Below are 24926 nucleotides of genomic sequence, written 5' to 3' on the forward strand. Positions count from 1 at the left end.
TATAGGCCAGCATAAGTGAAACAAGCAGTTTCAGCGGGTTTGTTTTCACACATGCTGTATATCGGTGCTGGCTTGCACCGAAATCAATAGGTGATAAACTATTTTTTGTGTGTGGCTAGAATTAAATGAAAAAAAAAATGACTGTGCTGGGGGTGAATATCGCAAGCAAAATAAAGATCTGGCATGTCTGACATCACCTGCTGTATAAATTGCCTTGAGGCGGGATGTGTGACCAGCAAGTTTTCTCTCTTTCCTGCTCCTGTGCCTACACGTCTGTAACGGCTCAAAGAGGAATATTCAGCATTTCCACTTAAGCAAAGGGATAGAAAAGGCCAGGACACACAGTTTACGGCAGGATTTGCATACATCTGATATGAGTGAAGTTTCACTTTCCTTTGCCCTTTCAGTCCAGTCTGGATCCAGGCGTTATCATTGTCTCTTTAATTTTTTATCTTGAAATGAGTTGATAGTTGATAGCATGTCGTCTGCTCTTTATTGGATCGACACAATGTAAAACGAAGATATACATTAAAAAAAAAAGTTGTATAACAACTGTGATACAGCTATGGTCACTGCCAAATAAAAATGTGGCCAAAAAAATGAAGAAGTCTAACGCTAAAGTGTGGTAATAGAGAAGACATAAGGGGGTGACAGATTCGTCTATGTTGTGTCATTTCTCATTCATTCAGAAGCCATTGCTTTAGAGTGCCACATAGCTCTTGAGGGATGTACAGTAATCCGTGTACCAACTCCTTATGGGGATTTCTCTCAGAGAATACAGTTCACTAGCAAAGCTTATATCCAGTAAAGGAGGTTGACACTGAATCTGGGGGTGCAAACTTGCACAGAAGTTTAGTTATTGTCTTGTTTTATAAGCCACAATCTAGTAGATAGTCTAACAGCAGATGCTGGATATTGTTATACTACTGTACATACGTTTGCAGAAAAAGGCAGGTGATATACAGTATAGGGTACATATTAAATTCTTGAGCTGTTCTTCTTTATTAATGTAATTTGAATTTGCCTGCAGTTTTCAAAACTGCCACGTAAAAGGGAATCTCGTTCCCTTGGGTTGCTGAACAATAAATTAAACTAAGATGTCTGGCACCGCGCTTTAAAATTTGATCTGAGGCGTTCAGACATTTTTGGTTATCTCTGCGGTGGTGTGTGCTGCACAGAGAGCTTGGATGTGTATTTTATACATATCTGTTGAGTTCGATCTGCACAGAGATAATGACGGAAAAAAAATTGCTGAAAGCAACGTGAACACCATGGAGGGATGTTCAGTTTTACGAGAATCACAGATCTAATGCTTAGGCACGGTCAGGCTAGAGGGTCAGGCTAGAGGGTAATTGTGCAATGGGGATGAGATAAAAGTGGCACCATCTAAGGCTTTTGCATGTCCTTAATGTTGCTACATGGTGCACTTCAATGTCCTGGCCACGTGACAGCATGAGTCATATCTGGAAGTGTCAGACCAGTTAACTTGACAGGAAGAAAGGAAGGAAAGCAGACACAGGGTTGCGCAGCACAAGCACTTATCACTCGCTGTTTCACTTTCTGCAGTGGGCAGCCGCTCAGCGGAGCAATCGCAAGCCACCCGTGTCCCAGAGTGGCACAAGTGGCACCCACACGTTTTCACTTTTCACATCCACACTCGAATGACTTCCAGTCCCACGGATCTACTGTCGCCCTTGAGCACCGCGCCATCAAGTAGTGATCAGCCAAGTTGCATCTCTGTAGTCCCTTCATCAAGGAGATCAAAGGGATGTTTGATAGTGGATAGAAAAAGGAATGCCACGTTTCCTTTATGAGGAAGAAATAGACCTTTTTTTCTTCTTCTAAAAAATCATCCTGATCAGTTAAGCCACACTATGGACAGCGTGCCCAGTCCTAGTTCAAGAGAGCTGCCTGTTTGGTCTGTGATCTTTTGACATGCTAGTGGAAAAGGCAAGGCGTCTTCTAATCTAAATTCCATACGTTTGATGTGCATGAATTGCAGAAACTGGAATATGAGGGAGGCACTGCATTACAGTTCTTCTTCGTGAGGGAGTGCTTTCCACAGACAGGACCTTCAGAGGAGGAATTTCTGATCAAAAAGCATAAAATGTGACATTTTCAAAACAGCATAGAACAGATGTCAGTCTTTCAGCAGCTGAAATAAAGTTTGTCAGCGTGTTAACTATGGAAAAAATGATTTCATAGTTTCTCGCTTCACTCCCTATAGCAACCTAAGGAAGTGTATCACAATTTTTTGACACTTTCCTGCTTAATGTTTTTTTATAGCCAAAGCTGTCTCTAAAACCAGATCTGTATCTATAGCCAGATATCTAAACCCTTTAGAAGCTTGCGTGGCAGGTTGTTGTAATGCTAACTCTTTCACGATTAAGACATCGGTATAATTAGCCTTTTTCTTGGGAACTCCATGCAGCTGCTCCAGAGCTTGTAGAATAGGACACGCATGACTTGCTGCCTATTCAGACATGGCCAGATGTGGTGTGTTGCCTTTCTCTGGAGCATCACAGTTCACACCAGCTGCAATACGTACATGATATGAGAAAGTAAAAAGAATCTTTGCTGCTTTGTCACTACAATACCGTAATAGAAAAAAAACAACTATAACTGACAATTGACAAATTTGTGTAAGCAAATATTAACCTCTTTTTCAATATTGTAAAATAAACGCACATCAGTATACATCAGATTTCCATTTTCCCCCAGAATTACCCCATATTCTCTGATACATGTCTTTCTGGTCCTATGCTTTCCAGCAAAGTGTGAGTTAAATTGATTCCATTCATCTTTTCATTTGGATTTCAATGTATTTCCTAGCACTACATTTTAACACAAAGATTTACTGTATGCAGGTCTGGAACAAAATACCCAGCTCTGCTGCTAAAATTTACTCCATGTGATATTTTACGACATGGCTGGATGATTCCAGAATATTTAGATCCAGAAAAGTAGGATGAAAAGAATTGCTTTCTCTCCTTTTGTGACAATCCTTGTGTTCTTTTGTGATCTTTGGATATAAGTAAGGTAGAATGGTCAGATATCTCAACCTTCAATTAACAAGTCTTGGTTAACAAGTCAACTACCTCTTTGCTTTGTAAAACTTGTGAAACTGCTTTCATCCATTTGCTTCTGAGCTACCATGGCTTACAAGCTGGAGCTGGTCATGAGAAGCCAAAGCTGTTGCACAATCTCGATTTTTTGCTGTTTGTTTCTAATCCTCCATGGTTTCTCTACTGGTATCCCCAGCAGACCTGCGGGTTCCAATTCTCGGCACGGTTTCTGTTGTTTCTGTTGCTCCATGAGTGCCTTGAGTGACTCATAGGCCCGTTTGCGCGGCGTTGCTTGTGAATGACCCTGTCGGCTTAAGAAACTGGCTCCTGCAGGGAACAACTTGGTGCACTGGGTCTGCATACAGTGAGTCAGACGTGCTGGTCCGTCTCGGGGATCTTGTCCTGTTCTATTATGACATTCAGTAGTTAAGCTGGACAAGCTCTATTAAAGAAATAAGAAAAGGATTGCCATTGTTTTGGAAGGTTTCCCTGTGTGACACAGAGTTTTGGAACTGGAATACTGTGAAATCCTCTGGAAGGGAGACAGCTGCCTTTGGCTGGGATCCACCAGCTCTTCTCTAATTACCGTACGAGACGGAGAGCGGGCGCCAAGCTGGGCTTCATCGTCCCTTTCTTTGATGGCTAATTGCGAGGAGAGGGACTCCTCTGGACGATCCTGAAACAAAGCAAAACAATAATAAAAGCCAAAATAGAAGCCGACCACCTGTTGTTGCTGAAACGGAGCAAATTGATCATAAATTCTGAAGTAGAAAAAAGAATCCTGGCACACGGTACGGAATTCCCCTCTCCTGCTTACTCATATCATCCATATGCAATTCATTTCAATTTGACAAGGGGTTTCCCACATAATGTATAGCGGTTTTTTAAAAAAATTAAATGGCTTTCTGCCTCTTTTCTCCTAATCTCATGAGTAATGTTGCCAAGTTCTTTTTCGCAGTGCTCATGGTTACAAAGTATTGTGATTGAACACAGCCTCTAGATTTTGAATCTATGCTTCTGAAAGAAACAAACAAACAAAAGAAGCAAGGAAGCAATGGTCTGCTCTTGTTTCACACCTACATAAGAGTTAAACTGCTTCGCTCTCCAGCTGTGGTTTTGTGAAGCACACTTGTTCAGCCTGGTGAAGTGCAGAATCACTTAAAATGGGGTCAGTTGCAGAGAATGGAGAAGCTTCTGCACCTCTCTGTCACTGTTTTATGGTAAATGCTCCCAAGCACCCAAGGACTTGAGGTTAACGATGTCTTTCAAGAGTCCAGCCCCTTCAGCTGTTCTCGTACCTGTTCATGTACCTGGGTCGACTGAGTAAACACAGCAACAGCTCTATGTGTTTTGGGAACTGGAAACCCAAAACCATCTGGTAATGTGCCCCATAATAATTAGTCAGTAATGCCCACAGCCCACCGACATGGCAGAGAAATGAGGCGTACATTAAGTAGGCATTTCTTTATACCGAGAGTCCTGGGGATCATCATCAACCTCCCCAGCTGTGCTGTTAAATGACTCATAAAGTGAAAGGCCCTTATCTAGTTTGTAACATTACTTACCTCTTTGCATCCAAAAAGTTACCCAAAACCAGTTCAAATAAAACTTGTTCTTTTTCTGTCAACAACTCTAAATGTTCGCCTGTTGGAATGTGAAAAGGTTCTGTGTGGGTAATGTTGCTTGCTTTTTCTTAATGCAGAGTGTGTATCTGAGTACAGTATGTCAACATTCGATGTCTGTTTAATCTGTGATCTTAATTTGTTAGGTTAGTCCTGGCTATTTTTCTTATTTTTACTCTTTCGCTGTTTTAATCTAATTTTTGAGGGATGTTGTGAGCTGCTAACTACAGCTCCTGTCCAAACTTGGACCCTGAGGTCAACACCCGGGTTGTTGACGACCATACACCTAGGATCTCAATTTAACATCTCGACGGAGGATCGCACACACTACAGCACAGTGTCCCTGCTCATTGTTTTGGAAATTCTGGTCCAAACAGGACAGAGCGCCACCTATTAGTCCACCAGTACCTAGTCTTCTCAGACTAGATCAGCCCAGTAACCAAGGCAATGGGGTCTTTTTCTTTTTAAGCAAAAGGCCTAAATGAGGAATGTCTAACTGAGCCGTCTAACTGAGCCACGGTTACGGAAATAGCTGTTGAGAAGAGTGTGAGTGGTTGTCATAACGGTAGTGAAATAAAAAGTGGGGGAGGTGTGTCACCCCCCCCCCAAACCTCCCATAACAGCAGCGTTCACTCCCTTAGCTTAGGTTTGTGAAATTTTGACAACTGCGTTTCCTGTCTCAGGAAACCAATTGCATCGCTGCCTGCGCACTTTCAGGGAGATGACTCCAAGTTGCTGCTTCATACTTAAATGCAGCTGAACTTTTGCATGACATTGAAGGAGAGCACACGTTTAGGACTCTCAGAAACGTCTGCTACACCTTTCTCACCTGGACAGCTATATCTGAACCCCCCTACATACAGTACATGCAAAGCTATGGCTTAGTTTAAATTGCCTTTGTTATGTCTGACACCACGCACGAGTTTGAAGGAACAGGAAAGGAGTCTGTATTTTCTGAGGCTTGTAGATTTTACATTTTTTACATGGGTATTTTTGTATTCTGCTTATGACATCGAATTGTGTTGTTTGCTGCTTCTTTTTGAAGTAACATGCGCCCTCTCAATTTGTGATTGAGTTTAAGCAAACTGGTCCATGCATTTTTGCAAAAGAGAGAGAAGCAACAAACCACCCAGTTAAAATAAGTCATCTAAGCTGCAGAGGAATATTTTGAGCAGCAGTGTAGTGTAATTTGCTGAATACACCCACACTCTTACAAAAAGAGTGTATTTTGAAGCACATATTTCTCTATGGGGGCAAAGAAAGTTAATTTTAGTCACATCTTTTGCTGAAATGCTAACATTACCAGCATCTGTGGTGAAGTTAACCACAAAAAGTTCACGGTTCAGAAGAAGTAGACAAACTGTAGAATTTCCATCTTTTAATATTTACTTTTCTAACCCTACTCATGAGACGTTACAGTGTTGCTAGTCTTCCCACGCAGACTGCTTCAAGTGTGTTCTACAAGTTATAATTATAGTTTTTAGGAGAAATATTGCTAAGTGCAGAAAATAATTAAAATGTGTATGATGTCTCGAAAGCAAATGAAAAGTTCAGACTCCGAACACTAAAAAAAAGTCATGCATCATCCAGTTCAAATTAATTGGGGCACATTGACATGCTATACAAAATATTACATATTACAATATTACAAATACAAAATACAATATTGACTCTTTATTCATTACGTTACAGCAAATACTGTAGCTGCTGTTTTCCCAAAAGCAAGCTTTCACAAAGTGTCCTTGGCCTTTCAATAAGCATGAGTGCCCAGGAACGTGAAAACAAAATATTTTCTGAAAGTATTTCAATATTATCTGTTTTTGCAGAAGATTTTATGTTTAAAATATTTTTCGTAGATAAAATTATTATTCTTTAATGTATAAAAAGGTAAAAATATATATTTTCTAACTCTTTATTGCGTAATTTGTCCTCAGATGGGACATAAAAATATTTTAAAAATAAAGAAAACAGATGCTCGAATTTAATAGAAGCTGATAATAGGATATCTCCTCTGTACGATGTGCGTACCAAGGTATGCCTAGCTCAAGAGAACAGATTGGTTGTGTGACCGTTTAGGAGAAAGGACACGTTAAAAAACAAAGAAATAAAAATAAAAAGCATCATCCCAAATAGAAGCATCTTGTAAAGAAAAATAAACAAATTACTGTGAAATGTTCCTTTATCCATCATGGACTCACATATTATTTTGTAGTGTCAATGAATAGCCAAATTTTCAGTCCATTTAGCTTTGCTGACATGACTCAGTCTGTATTTCTGGAGTTCACAGAAAACAAGAGGTCCATTTAAAACACAGAAAACAGAGATGGCCTGTAGACTGGCTGCTCTTGACCACCTTGAGCCTGTGGAAAAAGGGAATTCCTCCACAAGGCTTTCAGTGCTTCTCCCACCTTCCCTTGTTATCACTGGCCTTGACCCAAAGGCTGCTTTTAAATAAATCATAGGACGGGCTCTCTTCTGTACACTGGAATTGCAGTGGCACAGACTGAGCGGAAAATGTGTAGCCGTGCTGTATTAGAATGTCCAGCTTTGATACAAAGATGGCGTGTGACACAATACCTAGCACAAAAGGGAACAGGCACAAACACAGCAACCTCCTCCCCTGGCCTTATGCATCAGGCAAGAACTGACCCAAACCCTGACACAGTATCCCTCTTCCAGAAACCCTTTTCACATATACTGAAGCAGATAATGTTTTCTTGTATAGGGAAATTTGCGATATTTTTTTCTGGATGCTTGGACTATAAAGGTAGTTTTTTTTTTTGGTTGCCTCCGGTGTAGAATGTTATCTCTCCAACAGATGCTTCAGTGTACAGTGTAGATTGTCAGGATCTTTAACATTAAAAAGTTGCCAGTCTTGGAAGCAGATGTATGCTAAGTGATAAACTGACCTTGATGCTCCCAAAAAGGTTTAAAGGGAGTTGGGCAGGAGAGATTTGGGGAAAACACAAGAGAGGGCTGGTTAGGCTTACAATCCTCATAAATTCACTAGCAGAGAGTGAAGCTTCTATTTGAAATCTGAGATTCAAGGTTACTCTGTGTGCTGTGAATTCAGGTCCCTATGACCGAGATAGATATATGTAAAGAGGATGTAGCAGAAAGTGAGATGGGATCATACAGTAGGTGATGATTTCAACCTCCCTGCTCAGGAATGGGGCAACAAAACATATTATGAAATAAAGTACACAATACAGAGACATAATTATGATTCCCAGTACATAAAAGTTTGGTCTATTTCACCTCTTATGGGCCTTTGTACGCACTTTAATAAGAAAGTTAGAAAATTAAATACAGTACACATGTACACATTTCAGTATCATTTTCAACTGCACATGCTTATGTACAGTTCATTTACCCATAAGTAAGATGAGTTTTAAACCGGGTGTGAGCTGATATTGTAATCCATAGTGAGCCTGAGTTCAGAACAGAAATTCAGAGTCTAGTAGCCCTCACATGACATTGTGGTCCTGAGGCTCTGCTACTGAGATGCTATGCAGAGATGCATAGTTCTGGATAATTGACAGTGGGAAATGACAATCAGCTGAGAATTGTGTTTGACCGATGCGTTTTGTCACATAATTACAGGAAATTGATTGAGCCTAGTAGTGTCAAGTCATATTTCCTATAGTCCTGCATTTCTGCCTTTGAAGTGTCAAAACTGTGTGGGGATTCGGTAATGAAAGGTTCCACAAGGATGCTGTTAATGTTTAAACTGAAAGACTGGCTCAATATATTCAGCAACAGAGATCACATACAGTATATCTTTGAGACTAGTTTTCCATGGGTTATCAAAGTTTATCAACTGGAGGTAAATACTTTCTAAAGATCGTGTGACTGAGTTCCCCTGAATGATCATAATAAAAGTTAATAGCTGCACAGGTTTTGAATATTTCTTTTGAATATGATTTGCATAAGCCCTGCAATATTTAGAAAAAAAAACACGTGAACAATAGTATCATACTTTTTCATGACATTTCAAACAATAGCTTTGTGTAATAAGCTTATTTTAAGAACACTAAAGAATGTCCAGCCTGGATTAGTTTAACTCAGTTTGATTAATTAATACTTTGAAACATTTCAAAGTTGGCTTGAGTTAATGTAATTTAATAGGAGATAAACTTGCACAATTATGGAGCCTTAATTGTGGCCCATTGTGTCATGGACTTTGTCTGTTACTTAACCTTCAGACAAAGTGTCATTTCTGCTCACAACACAAATTACAGAGCAAACGGCATCTTTTTGTAGCTCTGTCACTTTTGTTAATCTGAAGGGTTCACAGCGTCAAGCTAGCAAGCTTTCTTTTCTTTGTTGTGCATTTTGCACAACCGTGAGGATCTGACTTTCTTCAGACGAAGTCACCTACACAGGGGTACTTGAAGAAAATGGAAATCTATTCCCACACGCTTTCATAAGCTTGAAAACTGAAACCATTGCATGTTGCCAATACCAGTAACCAAAAATAGGCCAAATGTATTTTTAATGATGAATGTAATATCAAACAAAGTGCATGTTTGTCGTAGGTACTGTAGTTGGTACCCACGCACTTCCACCAGCATGCAAAGTTTTTTTGTGAATAAGTAGGCAGAAAGGTTAAATTAAGTTATTTAACAATTAATTCTCTATGCTAAGAAATACAACATTTGTGCATTGTTTTGTTTGCTTGTGGTAGTGTTTTTAGACATTTCAGTAAGCTTTGAGACCTCTGCAGTCAAAAACACAGATTGATTCTATGAGACCTTACAGAAAAGTTCAACTGCATTATCCTTCAGTCAGGATCGGCATGAGTCTATAAAAGCTGCTACAGAGCTGAGGACTGAAATGTTTAATCTTAAAGACAGCTATCTAAGATTGGTATGGTTTTTCATACCTGCAATCAGGGACTTTATTACCTGTTTCTACTGGTGGGTGTTTCATTCAGACACAGAAATATGCGTTCATCCTAGCTATACACCTTTATATTATTTGTTCTGTGAGTATCTCTGAGCTTTCAACAAATGCAAAAGGCATCCTCTTATTTCTCTCAGTTTGTGCTGAAAAGGTTCAGTCAGTTGTTTGCATCCATTAAGGCACTTTATCACAATACCACGCTTGTTTGTTTTTGTGCCCCTACATTAGGAAGACTCTGTTCCTATCAAACATGAGATCTGTGCTGTGATGAATTATTAACCTGTACTGAAAGCTGACTTAACTGCGTTTGTGCATTTGCAGAGGGCCAGCAGATTTGGGAAGTGGAAGCCACCGTTGACAAAGATAAAAGCCAGCCTGTAAGTGTCCAGTTATCTACCATATCTTCACCTTCTCATCTCCTATATATTCTACTCTACCACTCTTTCATGCAGAATGTCTCTAACTTTTTCAGCCTGCACTTGTGGTTTGCATTCTGAAGCTTTTTACCTCGAGACTAGTCTATAATGGCCTGTCTAGAACGATGATTTTCTAGACACACTTGACTTTCTTGATACATTTACAATATAATCGTTTCATCATTGAACTTTATGGAGGCTTTGTGTTGTTTTCCTAACACAATGTCTGTTTGTGACCAAGCTTGAGCTTCAGTAGAAAGTACCCATTTTGGGCTAAAATACTCTGGTAGATGTTAGACTCTTTGTTCTGGTTTTAGGACCAGATCTTGCAAAACAACCTAAAGCACAGAACAGTTCTCCACAGTAGAGGTGGCATTCATTTTCAACATGTGTTTCAGTCCTCGGTACATCATCCCTGTGAGACACCAGTTTGTGTTTCATTCAGCCACATCATGTTGTCCCATAGGTGCTATTTGGATAATTCGTGTCTTTGAATTAAATGTTCTGATGGAGCTCTGCCACACACACCAGATTCATGAGGTCAACTTCGAATAGTAGTCTTTGGGACATGCCAGAATTCTTTTAAGAATCACAATTGTTGACCTTGGTTGTGAGTTAGCTTCCCTAACCACTTTTCTGTTCACATAAAAAATATTTATTGGGTAAATATTTCATGTAAATGGGCACCAGGGTCATAGGTTTCTTATAGTTTTTACTAGAATTGTCATCAGACAATTCTCTGAATTTTCTCATTGCTGCGAATACCCAGTAACATTCAAGGGGACTTCCGAAAGTTTCAATAACATTTCTGAGGCTTTGTGAAACTACCAGATGATTGATTAACATTCAGCGTTAAAATTTACGGCTTGCAATTTCAACATCTATAGGGTATGGATAACAGTATATGAAGTACATGTATATTGAATTATATATATATACCTGTAATTATTTTTACATATATATTGTCCTTTTCATACATTTGTATCGCATTTGAATAAATGTTGGTACTGTATATGTTTAGGTTGTATATATTTGCATTGTTTCATAAATTAATATATAGCTACAGTTTACCAAGAGTAGGAATACATTTGGAGGTTACTGTACACCGTAGGTATTTTGTACACTGCCTCTTGCAATGGCTGTCATACTTTTAGTTAATTTGGACTGAAATGAAGGTAATACTTATGCGTGATTATACTTTTATTTCTACATAGCTGTTGGTATTGATATTAATAAAAATAAAAGCAAAATTCCCAAACAAAAAAAAATCTTTTGAGTTACAGAGGTTAAACAGTGTGTTGATGTTTCACTAATGATACACTAATCTTGAATGATTTACGAAATGTTATGAAATATGACATCATGAAATATTGTGGGTTTGAATTTTTTTTTTAAAGCAAGCGGACACATACCAAAATATAACACCAGCTATAGCATGTAACAAAATCATGTATCTGAGACTGTAAATGTTTAATATATTTATTTTCGTTATACCTTTGCTCATTTACTTCTGCGTCTCCATGAGTGCATTTAACAATGACGAAATTTGCCACTTCCAGAACATGCTGTTTGTAGAAGTTCCTCCATACAGAGATCCATCCATCTGTCGTACTGCCAAGGTGAACTTCTACGTCATTAATGGGAAGAGAAAACGCAGTCAGCCACAGCACTTTGCTTACACCCCTCTGGCAGGTAGGCATTTCCAACAGTGAGCTGGGAATACAACCTGTGTGTTACCTGGTTTTTAGGCTTTTTTGTTCCTCCCTGCAACCTTGTTTCTAACTAAAATACAAGATCATAAACATCATGCGTTCAAGTCAGTTCGTACTGACAGACATTATTTGTTGAAACATTTGTTTGACGCGAAATAGGTTTTTTGAATCGGGAATCCTCATCTCCGGTCTCTGGGATGTAAGAAAATGGCTTTAATGGGTCTGGTACTGTAAGTGACAAGGTCACAAAATGAAGAGCGGCAGGAGAGATGAAAACCAGGACACGGACAACGGGCTTTAAGTCGTTGATGAGCTGTATGAAATCCCTCAGTGGTCTTTTTTTATCAGTTCCAGCCATTAAAACGGAGCCCATCGACGACTATGAATCCCAGCAGATTAGGTTCACGGTGTCGCAGGCCCTGGGAGCAACGCAACAGCCTTACTACCACCACCGGGGCCTGATCAACCCCGATGGCTGTCTGGTGGCGAGCATGACGTCCTGCCAGCAGGTGCTCTCCGGCCTGTCCGCCCCCGACTCCCATTTCCAGCAGCAGAGCCCGGCCATTGTCTACCCCCGGAACAAGAGCCTGAGCAGCAGCCCTGTTCTGTACCAGCAAGTGGCCCACATGGGCTCTCCAGGCGGCGTCATGCCCGAGCCTCACCGTTCGGTGCTGGTCCACACCGGCTCACCGGCGCAGTCATCCGCCCTCGCCCACCACCAGTCGGCCTCTCCCAACCAGCACCCTTCCTCCATCATCCAGTTCTCGCCCACCAACCACCAGCTCCGCGGCGGGGGCGGCCTCCAGGACCACCAGCACATCATGTACTGCGAGAACTACCCCTCGACCGCCACTGCCCGCTCCCCTGCTCCGCCCGTCACCCACGCCCAGCAGGTGAGCCCGAGCCAGTACTCCACGGTGATCCAGCAGCAGCCCTACGTGCCCAAAATGCCCAAGAGCCGGTCCCCTCCCGGCCAGATTGACCCTCAGCGATGCCCGGCAGAGGATCAGAGAGAGACCCTGCCTGGACGGGTCACGGTGAAGCAGGAGAACCTGGATCAAGCTTATCTGGATGATGGTGAGCACATCTGAACTTTTACACAACATATACTGTTGCAGCTGTATAGAATTCCTGATTAGGGGAGATATATAGATCTTCAATGCCTTTTCGATAAAGAGATTGCCTAATATGCAGCCTGACAAAGTCTCCTGATTAGAGTGACAGGGTTTGAAATACATCTGGCTAGTCACATGTCAGTTTCTGTACTGTGCAGACACACTATAACTCTTAATCTGTGGATTTACAGAGGAATTGAACAACAAAATTTAGGTAAGCAGAGTACCTTTTTTCTTACTGTATATGTCATTGGGGCTTGGCTACAGATCTTTCCTACATGGGCAAGTTAAGGGCACACAGCATACTTCACCTTGGCTAATATCAGAAAGGTTCAGGGACGTATGGTATGTGTGCCACAATTAAGCAGCACCTACCTAAAATAGTTTTTGAGTGTCCCCGTAATCAAATAATATTCAGATGTCAGAATTATATTGTTTTTATATTTATATTTGGATGTATATAGATAAGCTGTAAAAGATTTTGGATGAATTGGAACGTTAGATGCTTGAAGTTTCTAATAATGAATGGTTTGTACTGCGTCATTTTGGTGACATCCTGTTTTGATCAGACTGGTGGCTTCTTTCTCTCATGGTTGTGGGTAACCAGTAGTTGACCAATCAGACACCCAGTGACCTTTTCCTGGGAAGTTCTGATCTGACTATTATGCAATATGACAATTAAAAAGAATAGCTTCATGGTTTTGTGTGCAGTAGTTTACTCTGTATTGTATGCAGTTTTATCCATCTGCAAATTATGTAGTAAAAATAACCCCTGTTTTCTGCTTGTTTAAAAAGCCTAAAAAATCTACGTTCTTTAACTGACACTTCTTTTTGATGAATCCTGAGTGAAATTGAATCTTTTGACCTTTGGGGCTGTTTTTTTTTTCAGAGTCCTAAGACCACTTTTACTTAACTATTGAATATTTGTGTTTAATAAAACTCAAATATCTGCACATTTCATGATTGAACATCCTGAAAGTTGTACATGTTGAATGAGACATACAATTGAGAGGTGCCTCTTTTGTAACTGAGCTCCAGGGACAAAGCAGTGAACTCTTCCCTATTCATGAATACATTTACAGTATTTGCGTAAATTGAGGAGGTGTAACACTTGAACTAACCTTTTCTGAATATTTTTTTGAATGAATTAAGGTTCCAGAGCTGCTGAAGAGAACAGAGAAACTCCTGACAATAACCTTTTAGATTTTAATGGTCTTTAATTATATTGCTATAGTATTATCGTACTGTTGATTTGCTTCTTAGATTTTCTGTTGTTAATAAAACAGACAACTTGTCATATAATAAAAATGTGTATGTGTATGTAGTATGTGATGTATTGTAGAACATTAAAGTTGTGAGTAGCTGTGACTCCTAGATCCAGTGTGAAGTGGCATAGTGTTTATAACGAACATTGTATTTTTCTATGACAGAATGTCCATCTTAATTTATGTAGAAAAACAGGGGAATTTTACTTTGGTACCAAGCATTTAAAATCAGCCCTTTTCCATGTTTTGCTTTGTCACGTATTTGTTGCCAGACCAAAAGTTATTTCAAGTTTGTGTGGTAATATTTGGAAAAACAATTGAAAGTCATTTTTTAATGAGGAAATATCGTTCTGCATTTGAGACCATGGCTCTGAGTAAATGTACTGTTTCTCAGCAGCATATATAGATTTAATTTGAGATATTGTACATCTAAAATAATACAATTTAAACTCGATGTGATCTAAAATGGCATTATTATACCTATATATCCTAGCAGTTTGCTTGCCTTTTTGATTGTTCTCCCACATTCTCAAAAATATGTACATTATATGTCAAAATCAACCAAATATGTCTTGAAAATAACGAAGCCAACTGAGAAAAAAAGAACAAAATGAAACAAAAGACAATCACTAAGACAGTGAAATGACTGGAAAAGTTTCAAAACTGTGAGACATGTCTTAGAAGCTATTAGTAAACAAAATAATCATATGAAATGCAACTTCTATTCCGGATCTTCTGTGCCACAGTGCCGTTGTGTTTGCAATGAAAGTGAGTGGTTGTGTAGCCCATAACCAGGACTGGTCTCGTCTGTCAGAGTCCTGCCATACAGACTCCAGAATGCAGTAATATAGTAGACAAGACTTCAGGAGCAGTGAGCATGGAAATGAAAGTCATTAACAATAATACAATTTAAACTTGTAAAGCGTAGTGCAGGAGCGTAGTGGTTCTTGAATGGGTCACCTGTGAAGTCTGGACAAATTCTTTACACAGGATCTCTATGGAGAAATGTTTATCCCTGGCATAAAATAACAATGTCTCCAATGGAATGAATGTAAAGCAGCCCATCATGTTTGTGCGGATGCTGGTAGCTTTTCCAGTCACTTTTTGAAAAGATGGCAGGACATCAACATTAATGATGTTGCTCTGGTGGGTTTCTCCAGATGGCCATGAGCTTTCTCTGTGAAGAAGAACCTCCTGTTTCTTGTCCTTAATGCGCTACCTCTCGATTTCCACTAATGTTGTCTGGCCTATGTACTTGCATGCATGTGGTTTTGTGGGGTTTATTCTAAACATTTCAAATCTGTTTGAAATACAGTATGCAAAACTTTTAGAATAGGAACCTGCCACGTTAGATTTGTGTATTAATATTAGTATACTCGTCAGGGTTTGTATATATTAGTTTATTTGGTTTCAATAATTGAATAAATGGTTTCATAATTGAGGTTGTCTTCATAATTCAAATTTAAATATTTCGGTTTCGGAGAATTTAAAGCAAATGTAAGAGTCTCTTACTCTTACTGTATATTATCATTATCACCTCTTTTAATAGAGGAAAATTGTGTTCCAAATCTAACCCTGTTAGGAGAAGCTGTAGGCAGTTTGACAAGTTCATTTTCAAGTCGGTCACTTTCTCGTGCATCAGAGACATATTTACAGCCATCTGCGCTGTCAGGTTGGGCTCTTGTGTGGAAAAGCTACCGTTATTTTTCCCTGGGATTTGTGTTAAGGCTTAGAGCTTATCAATTTGGATAGCTGCTGGGAAGTAATACTCGTTTGTCTCAAGTCTGTCTCATTAATATAGCAGCATCAACATTAGAAAATAAACCACGCAGAAGCCGGATGAAGTCTGGGTAGAGGATGTACATCAGTTTTTTTTTCTATAGCATCTAGTTTCGAGATGGCAGCAATGATAAAGCTTTATTTCAGATATGGGGGCGTGCGAAATGAGATTAGGACTTTTTTTGCACTAGAGTGTCTATAGGAGCTGGTTGAAGGAACAGAGGAAACTCACCTCTATCATAGGCGAGACATCAGACGTGAGTCTTCCATAATGAATGTTCCCAGTGTTTGATCTACAGCAGCTGCATTAGTCCAGTCCTTTAACTCAGCCAGGCGACAGGATGGCAGGCCCATTTTTATGGATCATGCTTGGGAATGCATAAGCAGGCCGCAGACTGTTGTCCAAATTTCATTGATGAACTCGAATAGCTGATAATTCACAATTGTTTTACCATCTGACATTGCAGTTTTACTTAACATGAGGAAATCAGCTTGACATTCCTCATTTCCAGGTTAATTTTGATAGTGATTATCATATGGAAATCTGTAAAATGGATGAATTTACTGAAAGCTGGATGGATTTGTTCTTTAATGAACTATTTATCACCTTTTAAAAACCAGGGTCTTAGTGTTGACTTGTATAAGAAGTTAACATCCATCCATTTCCTGATCACTTCTCCTAGTTGTAACCTTTCTTCCAAAGGGGGAGCTGGAGTCCATTCCGGCAGGCAGGGTATATCCTGGACAGCATGCCAGTCCATCACAGGGCACACACTCGCACCTAGAGCCAAATTTCCCAGAAGCCTATTAACCAGTATGCGTTTGGACTGTCAAAGGAAACTGTACCGGACTCAGGGGAAACCCACACAAATACAGGGAGAATATGGAGACTCCACACAAATAGCATCCCGGGTCCAGATTTTCAACCCCTACCCCAGTGCTGTCAGGCAGCAATACTAACCACTGCACCACCATGCCACCTTATATAAGAATTTGCAATTTGTAAGCCTAAATTGCAGCAATCTGCTAAGTAAAACAATTCCAGTTTTGGTACTAATTACAGTACCTAGTTTTTTCCTTGCCAACGCAAGAGTAAGTAGTAGCTTACTGTACACACAGTAGCAAACACGTTAAGTAAGAATGCAGGCTGTGTTTTGATATAAAGTAAGAGAATGAGATATTCCTGGGTGTTCTACAGTGCAGACAGTAAATTGTCTACTGCCATGACTTGGGTCAGCCCTAAATTGCAGTCTGGTTCATGACACAAGAGGAAATGACTTTATTCATTCGGTGTCATAACACTGGGAAACTTCTCTTGAAGTGGGATATTGAAAACAGGATAGTTCACAGACGGCACAAATGTGTGGCCCTTCCTGACCTAAAACCATGGAGAAAGTTCATGTGAAACGTTTTGTTTTTTTCCAGTTACACCGCAAATTAAAAAAAAAGAGAATGAAATGAGCGAGGAAAATAAGGGGTGTAGCTTTCAAATTTCTCTGAGGACAAGCATGTTCAGGGAGTCGTTTTCATAAACTGCCCACTGAATCCTACTTTAAAATCATCTGATTGTCCTTCCTTATCCTGTATCCACCAGCGCTGTATTTTTTCAAGATGATATCTTCCGATAGCATTGTCTTCTAGTGCCCCAGGGCTGTCATTATGGGGACCTCAGATTGTCCAGCCAGGCTTACAGTGCGGAGCAGAGCAAGGCTTGGCCCATGCTCGGAGTTCCCCAGTTTGTGGCACTCAGACAGAAGGGCCTTGGCAGACTGATAGAGCAGGAAATGAAATTTTCTTGTCTGCAGAAAGCAGCCGTTCTCCTTATTGCCTGGATATGTCGACACTGTTTACGATCTGGAAAACAAGTTCTATGGCAACCATTGTCAAACAGTGCACCCGGGTGCCTGGGAGAGTCGGGGATAGCCTCTGTGTTTGTTATGCTTGGCCGGAATTCCCTTGGATTTGAGCCCCCTCAATTCTGGGGGGGTGGGGGCGGAGGAGCAGGCGGGGGGGCCCGCGGGAGAATTTGTTTTTCCATACCAGAAATTCTGCCAATCTGGCACAAGGAGCTCCTTCTATTCACAGCTGTTCTCCTCCAAACAGTCAGATCTCCTAAAGATAGCGGCAGGGGTGGAGGCAAGTAGGATGGGTGGAGGCAGTCGGCGGTGGAGGAGAGGAAGGGGGGGGTTGTTAGGTGGGAAAATATGAAACTGGAATATGGGCTTTCATTGGAATTCTCTTGGAACACCTCATAGGGTTTCCCTCAGTAAACAGCAACAGTGTATTCGGCTGCCACGCTGTTCACAAATCAGCATCCAGCCACTGGGAATCCCTGGGTCTTCTCGTTTATTCTATTCATAAACGGTTTCTGGTGGGAACCCTGTGAGTTTCACAGGGTTTCCACCAGACCTTTTGCCACTTTTTTATTACCTCTGCTGCTTTTTATGTGTGTGATTGTTTCAGTTCTGCTTCTCGAGTTTTATATGTTTATGGAAATCTGTTTTAAACTTTTGTTTCTTAATGCCGTGGAATGTTAATTCAAGGAAACCAGGGAGTTGCACTCCTTTTGTTTTCCAGTGAGTGAAAGCAAGGGGCTGTAATATTATTTCTTAAAAGGAACAGTTATTGCTGCTCTGTGGTTTTTTATTATAAAGAGCAATTCACAAACACTGGACCCCCAGATGTTCTGGCACATTTAAGCTGTTATAAGATTTCTGTTCTCACCAGGTCATTATAAAAGCCAAAAAGAAGATACATAGGGCCCTCCAGATTTATTCATATCACAGGAACAATCACGTAACAGGGTTACAGATTGATAATGTGCTTTGCTTGTAAAACATCTAAAAATGGAATTGCACAGAGCAAAGTTATATTTGTCATACACAACTGAAGAAAATATGAGAGTCACATTTATTCATGTATAAGTATTCCTTAAAATGAAATCTGACAAAAACAAATCCGCAGTAACACACTGTTACAGTGCAGTGGAATCCTACAGAACTATATAATGACCTCAGAACCTTTCCTGTTTTCCTGGGGTTTTAAAAGAGCTTACACACGGAAGGCATTTGGCAGCTACTGTACCTGCATCTTGATGGTTAAGATCAGAGATGATTCATTGATGTCATTGACCTCCACAAGCTAGTAGAGTACAAAGTGTCAAAAACTGCTGTTTGATGTTTCTGGCCTGAATGTGGTGCTCATGGCTAAGTTATAAAGAAGAAGCCTCTTCTGAGGATGAAGCACAAAAACAGCCGACACATCAAACTACCTCTGAATGATAATTGGGAAGCATGCCTCGGAGTCAGATGAAATGGACATTGAGATTTTTGGACAAGCTCATCAACATTGTGTTTCACATAAAAAGGCGAAGTTTTCGTGCCCACTGCGAAAAATGGTCTGTTATGTTATGAAATTGTTCTAACAGAAAACAATGTGAAGGAGCCCTTGTAAAGATAGGGAGAATAATGAACTCCAAAGTGTTCCAGGACATTTTGCCAAAACACCTAGTCCCCCTCTGCCACAGGCCCCCTCACAAGAGGCATTTTGTCCATACCACAGGAGGATGTACAATATGCCAACTCCAGGGGTATGACTTTCATGTTTTTTAATTTATTAGATTATTTGTGACAAATATCACTGCACTCTGAGTAATGCTATTGAGATTACAGTGTTACATTTTTTTTCCTGTCCTGTCCTTAAATCTTTCTGTAACATGAAGTTACTTGTTCCTGGTTCATTGGGGTTATGAATAAATCTGGCAGTCAATATAGTTCATAAAGTAGAATTTAAATTTAGGGATGTTATGTAAAAATAGGACAATGCATACAATGCATAAAAGATACTGCTGTCTTGGCATCTGTCCAGAGATTAGAAAGCATTTTCAGGCTTCAAGAAATGTCCCAAACTGACTGGCCAAAAATGTTCTTTGGGGCAGGCATTAGCAAGGTCAATGGACATTTACAGAACTGAGTTTGAAACACAACTTAAAGGATGTAAGTAGAAATCAAGGGGAAGTTTATTTAAAACTGAGATCTGGAGGCTCTTTCTGTGTAGAGGGTTGTCTTCTTTCAGTAAATATCTGGATAAGATCCTGAGATCATTCAGCCACTCGTGACAAAATCACATTAGATGGGTCATTTGGCCTCCTCTCATTTTATAATTGTTCTTATACAGGGTATGTGTTAGTTTCCTTTTATATGGACAGAACCAAGCCCAGGCTTCCTGGTAAATGTAGTGTTTAGTAATATTGTTTAATTCAGGTAGGACTTAGATCTGTGGTCTGTGTTCTTGATTATTTTTAATTGGATTATACGCTTAACATTTTCACAGCAGTCAGGGTAATACAAAAATGACATGCTGTGTGAATAGGTTAGTTGTGACAGGTTTAAAACAAAAGAGGTATACAACTTGCCATTAAATATTACTGTTAATTGAAATAAATCAGTTTTGTTGATTTTACTTGAATCTCTTCCATATTTTGTGCCGTTGTATTCAGAAGAAGTGTTAGCTGTGTTATGGGTTTGAATTGAATATGTGCATATACAGTATGTCTGCGTACAAATATTCCTTTGCTGGGTTTGTTGGTTTGGAGCACTGCCATAGTCTAATTACTGCAATAAGCATGTTCCCAAACACTGCAGAATTGTCCTACTGCTTGTCTGCTTCCATGCTGAATTCATCCACATTAAACCTTGAAGGATGAACTAAGACAAGGTCCCAGATACTACTATAATTAGTGGCTGCTCTGCTTTCAGCTTGGGCTTGTGTCACATAAAACCTTGTCTTATATTTTGTTAAAACAGGTTTTTTTTTAATCTGCAAAATTGGGCATTGACAATGGGCAGCCGTTTGGGAAGCAAATGACAAAAGAGCACATTGCAATGGCATCACAAGGTACTTTCCCTCTCTTAGGGGGGAATACAATGTTTAACCACCACTTGCATTGATTATGCTCCTTAGCAGCATTTCAGTGAACAGATAGGGACCACCCCACACTGTGTAGAAGTACAGGAAGAAGAAGGTGTTTCACAAACAGTATTAAATAACAAAAAAAACTGTCCTATCTCCTCTACTGCTAGGCATGTAGGCAGATCTTACAGTTACACCCACAACCCCTGTTTGTGGTTACTGTGAAGCACTAAAGTGCAGTTTCACAGAAATTGCATTATTCAATGAGTAATCTTTGTTCGTTTCTTATTCATTATGAAAGCTGTGTGATTTTGGAGTAACAGGATTTTATGGCTGTTACTTTCATACTGCTCTGCCCTGGCCTGGTTAAAAAAAATGAAAAAGCTTGCCATGCTCCTGGGAACTCTGGGGAGCTGAGCTCCCTGTGTGGGGACCACTGACTGTGGGCCATGAGTAAATACTGACACTTGTTGCTGTTTCCCTTTGGTTGGTATGGCTGCAGCTGCAATTGGGAAGGAAGCCTGAAACTGAGTGGAAAATAGACAAAGACGTTTGAGGTTAAATCGAACAGCTTAGACACTGATAGAAACGACATGACAGAGCTGCATACTTCAGAAGCATGGCTGTGTGGTTCACACAGGGCCCTGTGCCCAAGCTAATTCATACCAGAGATGAAGAAGCACTAAAGAATCTGCTGTTTTGTTTACTTGATAGCGGCGGAAAGGGCTATCTCGCAGTATTTTAAAGAATTATTCACAAATTTCTGACTGTTGAGGCAATACGTTGGATGACAGCACAATGCAGATCCCAGACATATTCTGGCTTTTAAAGTACAACAGCTAGTGTGCTTTAAATTGAATGGCGCTAAATGTAAAAAAAAAGGGCCGCGGTTTAATTGAGGGTGGATTATTCCAACTAGTAGGAGAGCAATGAGATAAAGCACGTACAGCTGCCAGGACACAGCACAGGGTATTTCATTAGTCTCTGGTGAAACAGGTATTCTGCAAACCAGTTGAGTTGATAAGAGAAAAATAACAGACCAACATACACCTCCAGCTTTCTTTGTTTACGTGTGGCAAAGACACCTCATATGCAATGCAAATCTTGCCACACAAATGGATTATCTGCCATATAGTTCAAAGATATTTCGATTGTACACTTGCCAAGGTAATGCTCTGAGGTTGCTTAAGAAAAGTGTGCAGGTGAACTTTTTTTAGCATAATACAGCAATTCATGTTTTGATACCCTTTGTGAAACATGCATCAGTATCATGAAAAGGTACTGACCATGTTACAACAGAATTCAGAGAGCTGCATTGTTGTCCCGCCTTACCAATATTAGACATATTTCAGAATTAAATTACAATATTAGAATTTTGTATTGTACTCACTCACATTGCAATGCTAGTAGGTCTAGTGTATACAGTTCAGTCTCACGACCCATTATTCGGAGCATAGCAAATGTTTCAAAACCTGTTTCAGTCCTGTTCAATCCATTCCTGCTACTTGTAGCAGGGGCACAACACCTTATTTATGAAGACTTTTCATTACGATGGCCAGAGAGTGTTTCAGAGATGTGTGAGAAGTGAGTGTGGGGAAAAGTGGATGTCTTAAACACCTGCTCTGTAGTCGTCTTCTGTATAAAGGTAAGGGTGGAAGTTGCTCGCATTATCAGGCCGGCCTCTCCAGTAATCTTCGCTTTCTCTCTCAGTGGTGAGTGCTTTCTTGTTCAGCACAGAAGGGAAGCGGTCCCTGTGGTTTCAGCTCTTCCTGTCTGACATTGGCAGTCGGGAGAGTTTTTTTTTTTTAGAAGTGATAGGGGCCGATTGCAGGCACTGGAGTGGTCAGCATCACCATAAAGCTCTTGTGAGTGAATACCCCCTCCTCTTCCCCACTCTCACCCAACCGCTTGACATACACACCCCCCCCCCCGCCTCCGCTGGCCTGTAAACAAACACAGGCACACGAGACCAGCTTGAGTTTAGAAAACAGAAGTGCAGCACAACACACCCGTTGCACAGTTAGCCTGAGTGTTTCCCCCGGCCTCTGTACAAACAGGTCAGCCTCCAGATATGTCCAGTTAAGCATTCGTTGATGTGTTGTGTGTGTCGTTTGTGTAGTCTGTGAGAGTCAACTTATTCCACAAACACCGGAGGTAACCTGATTGTGCTTGAATCCTGGACATTTTTTCTTTTTTTTTTAAATAAATGAAGAGGTAGACAGGATTGATGTTTTTTTAGAGTGTAAGTGCTGTCACACCAGAACTCCAAAGCACTCAGCTCCTTTGTTGGACTTTTCTTTGGGCACAGTGTGTGCAGGGCAGGGTTGCAATATCAGGCTGATGTCAATTTAGTTTCAGTTTATCTCTTACGCCTGGTAAGGATCAGGTGCCCTTGCAGGATGAAACGTAAGCTAGCCGTGGTGAACTTACATTATAGGCACTCATATTATATAAAAAAACACCATTATCTCTGTATCTCACATACTGGATTTTTCCAGTTATCATCTGATATATGCTCTGGGGTAGGAAGTCCTCTGTAACGCATGTGTCCTTGTGTCAAAATAAATATTTGCTTGGTTTTAGAAGTAATTGAAACAGTGGTAGACGAGACTGACAAGTGTTGAGCTCATCCTGAAACTCAACAAGTGGTTAGGCTCCTCAGGGCTCAGGTGATTCATTATAATGTATCTTTGCCAGCTGCTTAAAACTAAATCTTAAAACTATTAGCTGTTAGACATCGTTAAGAAATCTTGAAGTCCCAATGAATACTATTCATTTGAGCTCCAAAAAGCATTGAAGATGTTTCTGATACTGTTTAAGGGGAGACTGTTAGGTTAATTGTGTTAATTAACACTGTTAATTGTTTCTTCTCTGTTTACCGATCTCTTTCTTCTGAAACATTGATTAACATCACCTACATATGGCTGTCAAAACTATGTAGCAGTTGTTTGTCATTTATTTTATTAATAAATGTTAAATTTACATTGAAATAAAGAAATCTCACATCTCATACTGAGTGATTCACAAAGCTGTTTTTTTTTTAATTTAATTGAAATAAACTCTGGAAATCACATATTAGTTATTGTTTCTACACTAGTAGAGTCTAAACAGTATGATTTTGTTTAACCTGTCTTGATCTAAATGTTTTGCAAGCAGAAAGGTAGTAAGGAAGGTTATTTGCCCTATTTCTATGAAATTGTGCTCTTGCTCATATCTGTCACATTTAATTATCCACTGTATCTGCTAAAAATCTGGGTTTATGCTTCGGATTTCCCCAAGAATTTCACCTATTTTTATGCTTCATTATACTGACACTTTCCTAGAAGAGCAGAATTGGTACCTAGGATTGGCACAGTGGCATGACGTCATCGCTGCCTCTCAGCTGCTGGAAATGATTCCATCTTTTAGTGCCTATCTGCGTGGAGATTGCATGTTCTCTTCTGTATCACATGGGTTTTCACCAGATGCTCTGCTTTTCCCCAGTCTCTTAGAGATGCAGGTTAGGTTTGATAATCCACTAGAATTGTGTCTTTCCGAAGGGCGCTGGTCCCAGAATGACCAGTACTGGTTATGTGACTAAACCTGAACCCAATGAGAAAGATGGCCATTCTTTCATTTGTAACTGTTTTTAATTAGATGTCTTTGTAACAGTGGTATTAGTGGCACCCAATCGTCTATACACTGATCACTAAATCATTCTGGGACAGTTTGTTCAAGGGAATTAAGCCCATGTAGAATATTTGATGTACATGCTTCTTTTAGTCATTCTAGGTGTATCTTTTTTTACAACTGTCTGTCTGATGTTCTTCTGACGCACTTTCACTTGGATAGTGATGACAGTGCATTTTTGAAATATCAAGGGATTTTGTATTCTTGTTTCTGCCGCTGTTTCAAATTTGGTGGGATTCTAAAATTGTTGATAGAAAACCTAATTTAAGCACATTATTGTAACCTGCTTTTTGACCTCTCACACACAGAGGATTTGGTCTGTTCTTGAAAGGCAGGCTTCATGAGAAAGAAGTTTTGAGAAAATCGTAGCACCTGGACGCATGTAACATCCAGAGATCACCGCACTTTTAACAAGTCAATTATTCAAATAATGTTTTGACCAGATTAGGTGTCCGATTTGATCAAAC

The 24926-nt window shown here is 40.1% G+C and overlaps 1 protein-coding gene across 1 annotated transcript in view; it reads left to right on the forward strand.

Moving 5' to 3' along the window:
• Positions 1-24926, forward strand: part of nfatc2a (nuclear factor of activated T cells 2a) — a 57862-nt gene that overhangs the window by 23924 nt on the left and 9012 nt on the right. The window contains exons 7-9 of the mRNA XM_088937644.1: positions 9914-9969; positions 11568-11700; positions 12069-12797. Coding sequence (XP_088793770.1) covers positions 9914-9969; positions 11568-11700; positions 12069-12797 — 918 coding nt within the window. The remainder of the gene's footprint in view (positions 1-9913; positions 9970-11567; positions 11701-12068; positions 12798-24926) is intronic.

Source organism: Atractosteus spatula, chromosome 19 (genome assembly GCF_055471065.1).
Source record: "Atractosteus spatula isolate fAtrSpa1 chromosome 19, fAtrSpa1.hap1, whole genome shotgun sequence".
In the NCBI taxonomy this organism is placed as follows: Eukaryota; Metazoa; Chordata; class Actinopteri; order Semionotiformes; family Lepisosteidae; genus Atractosteus; species Atractosteus spatula.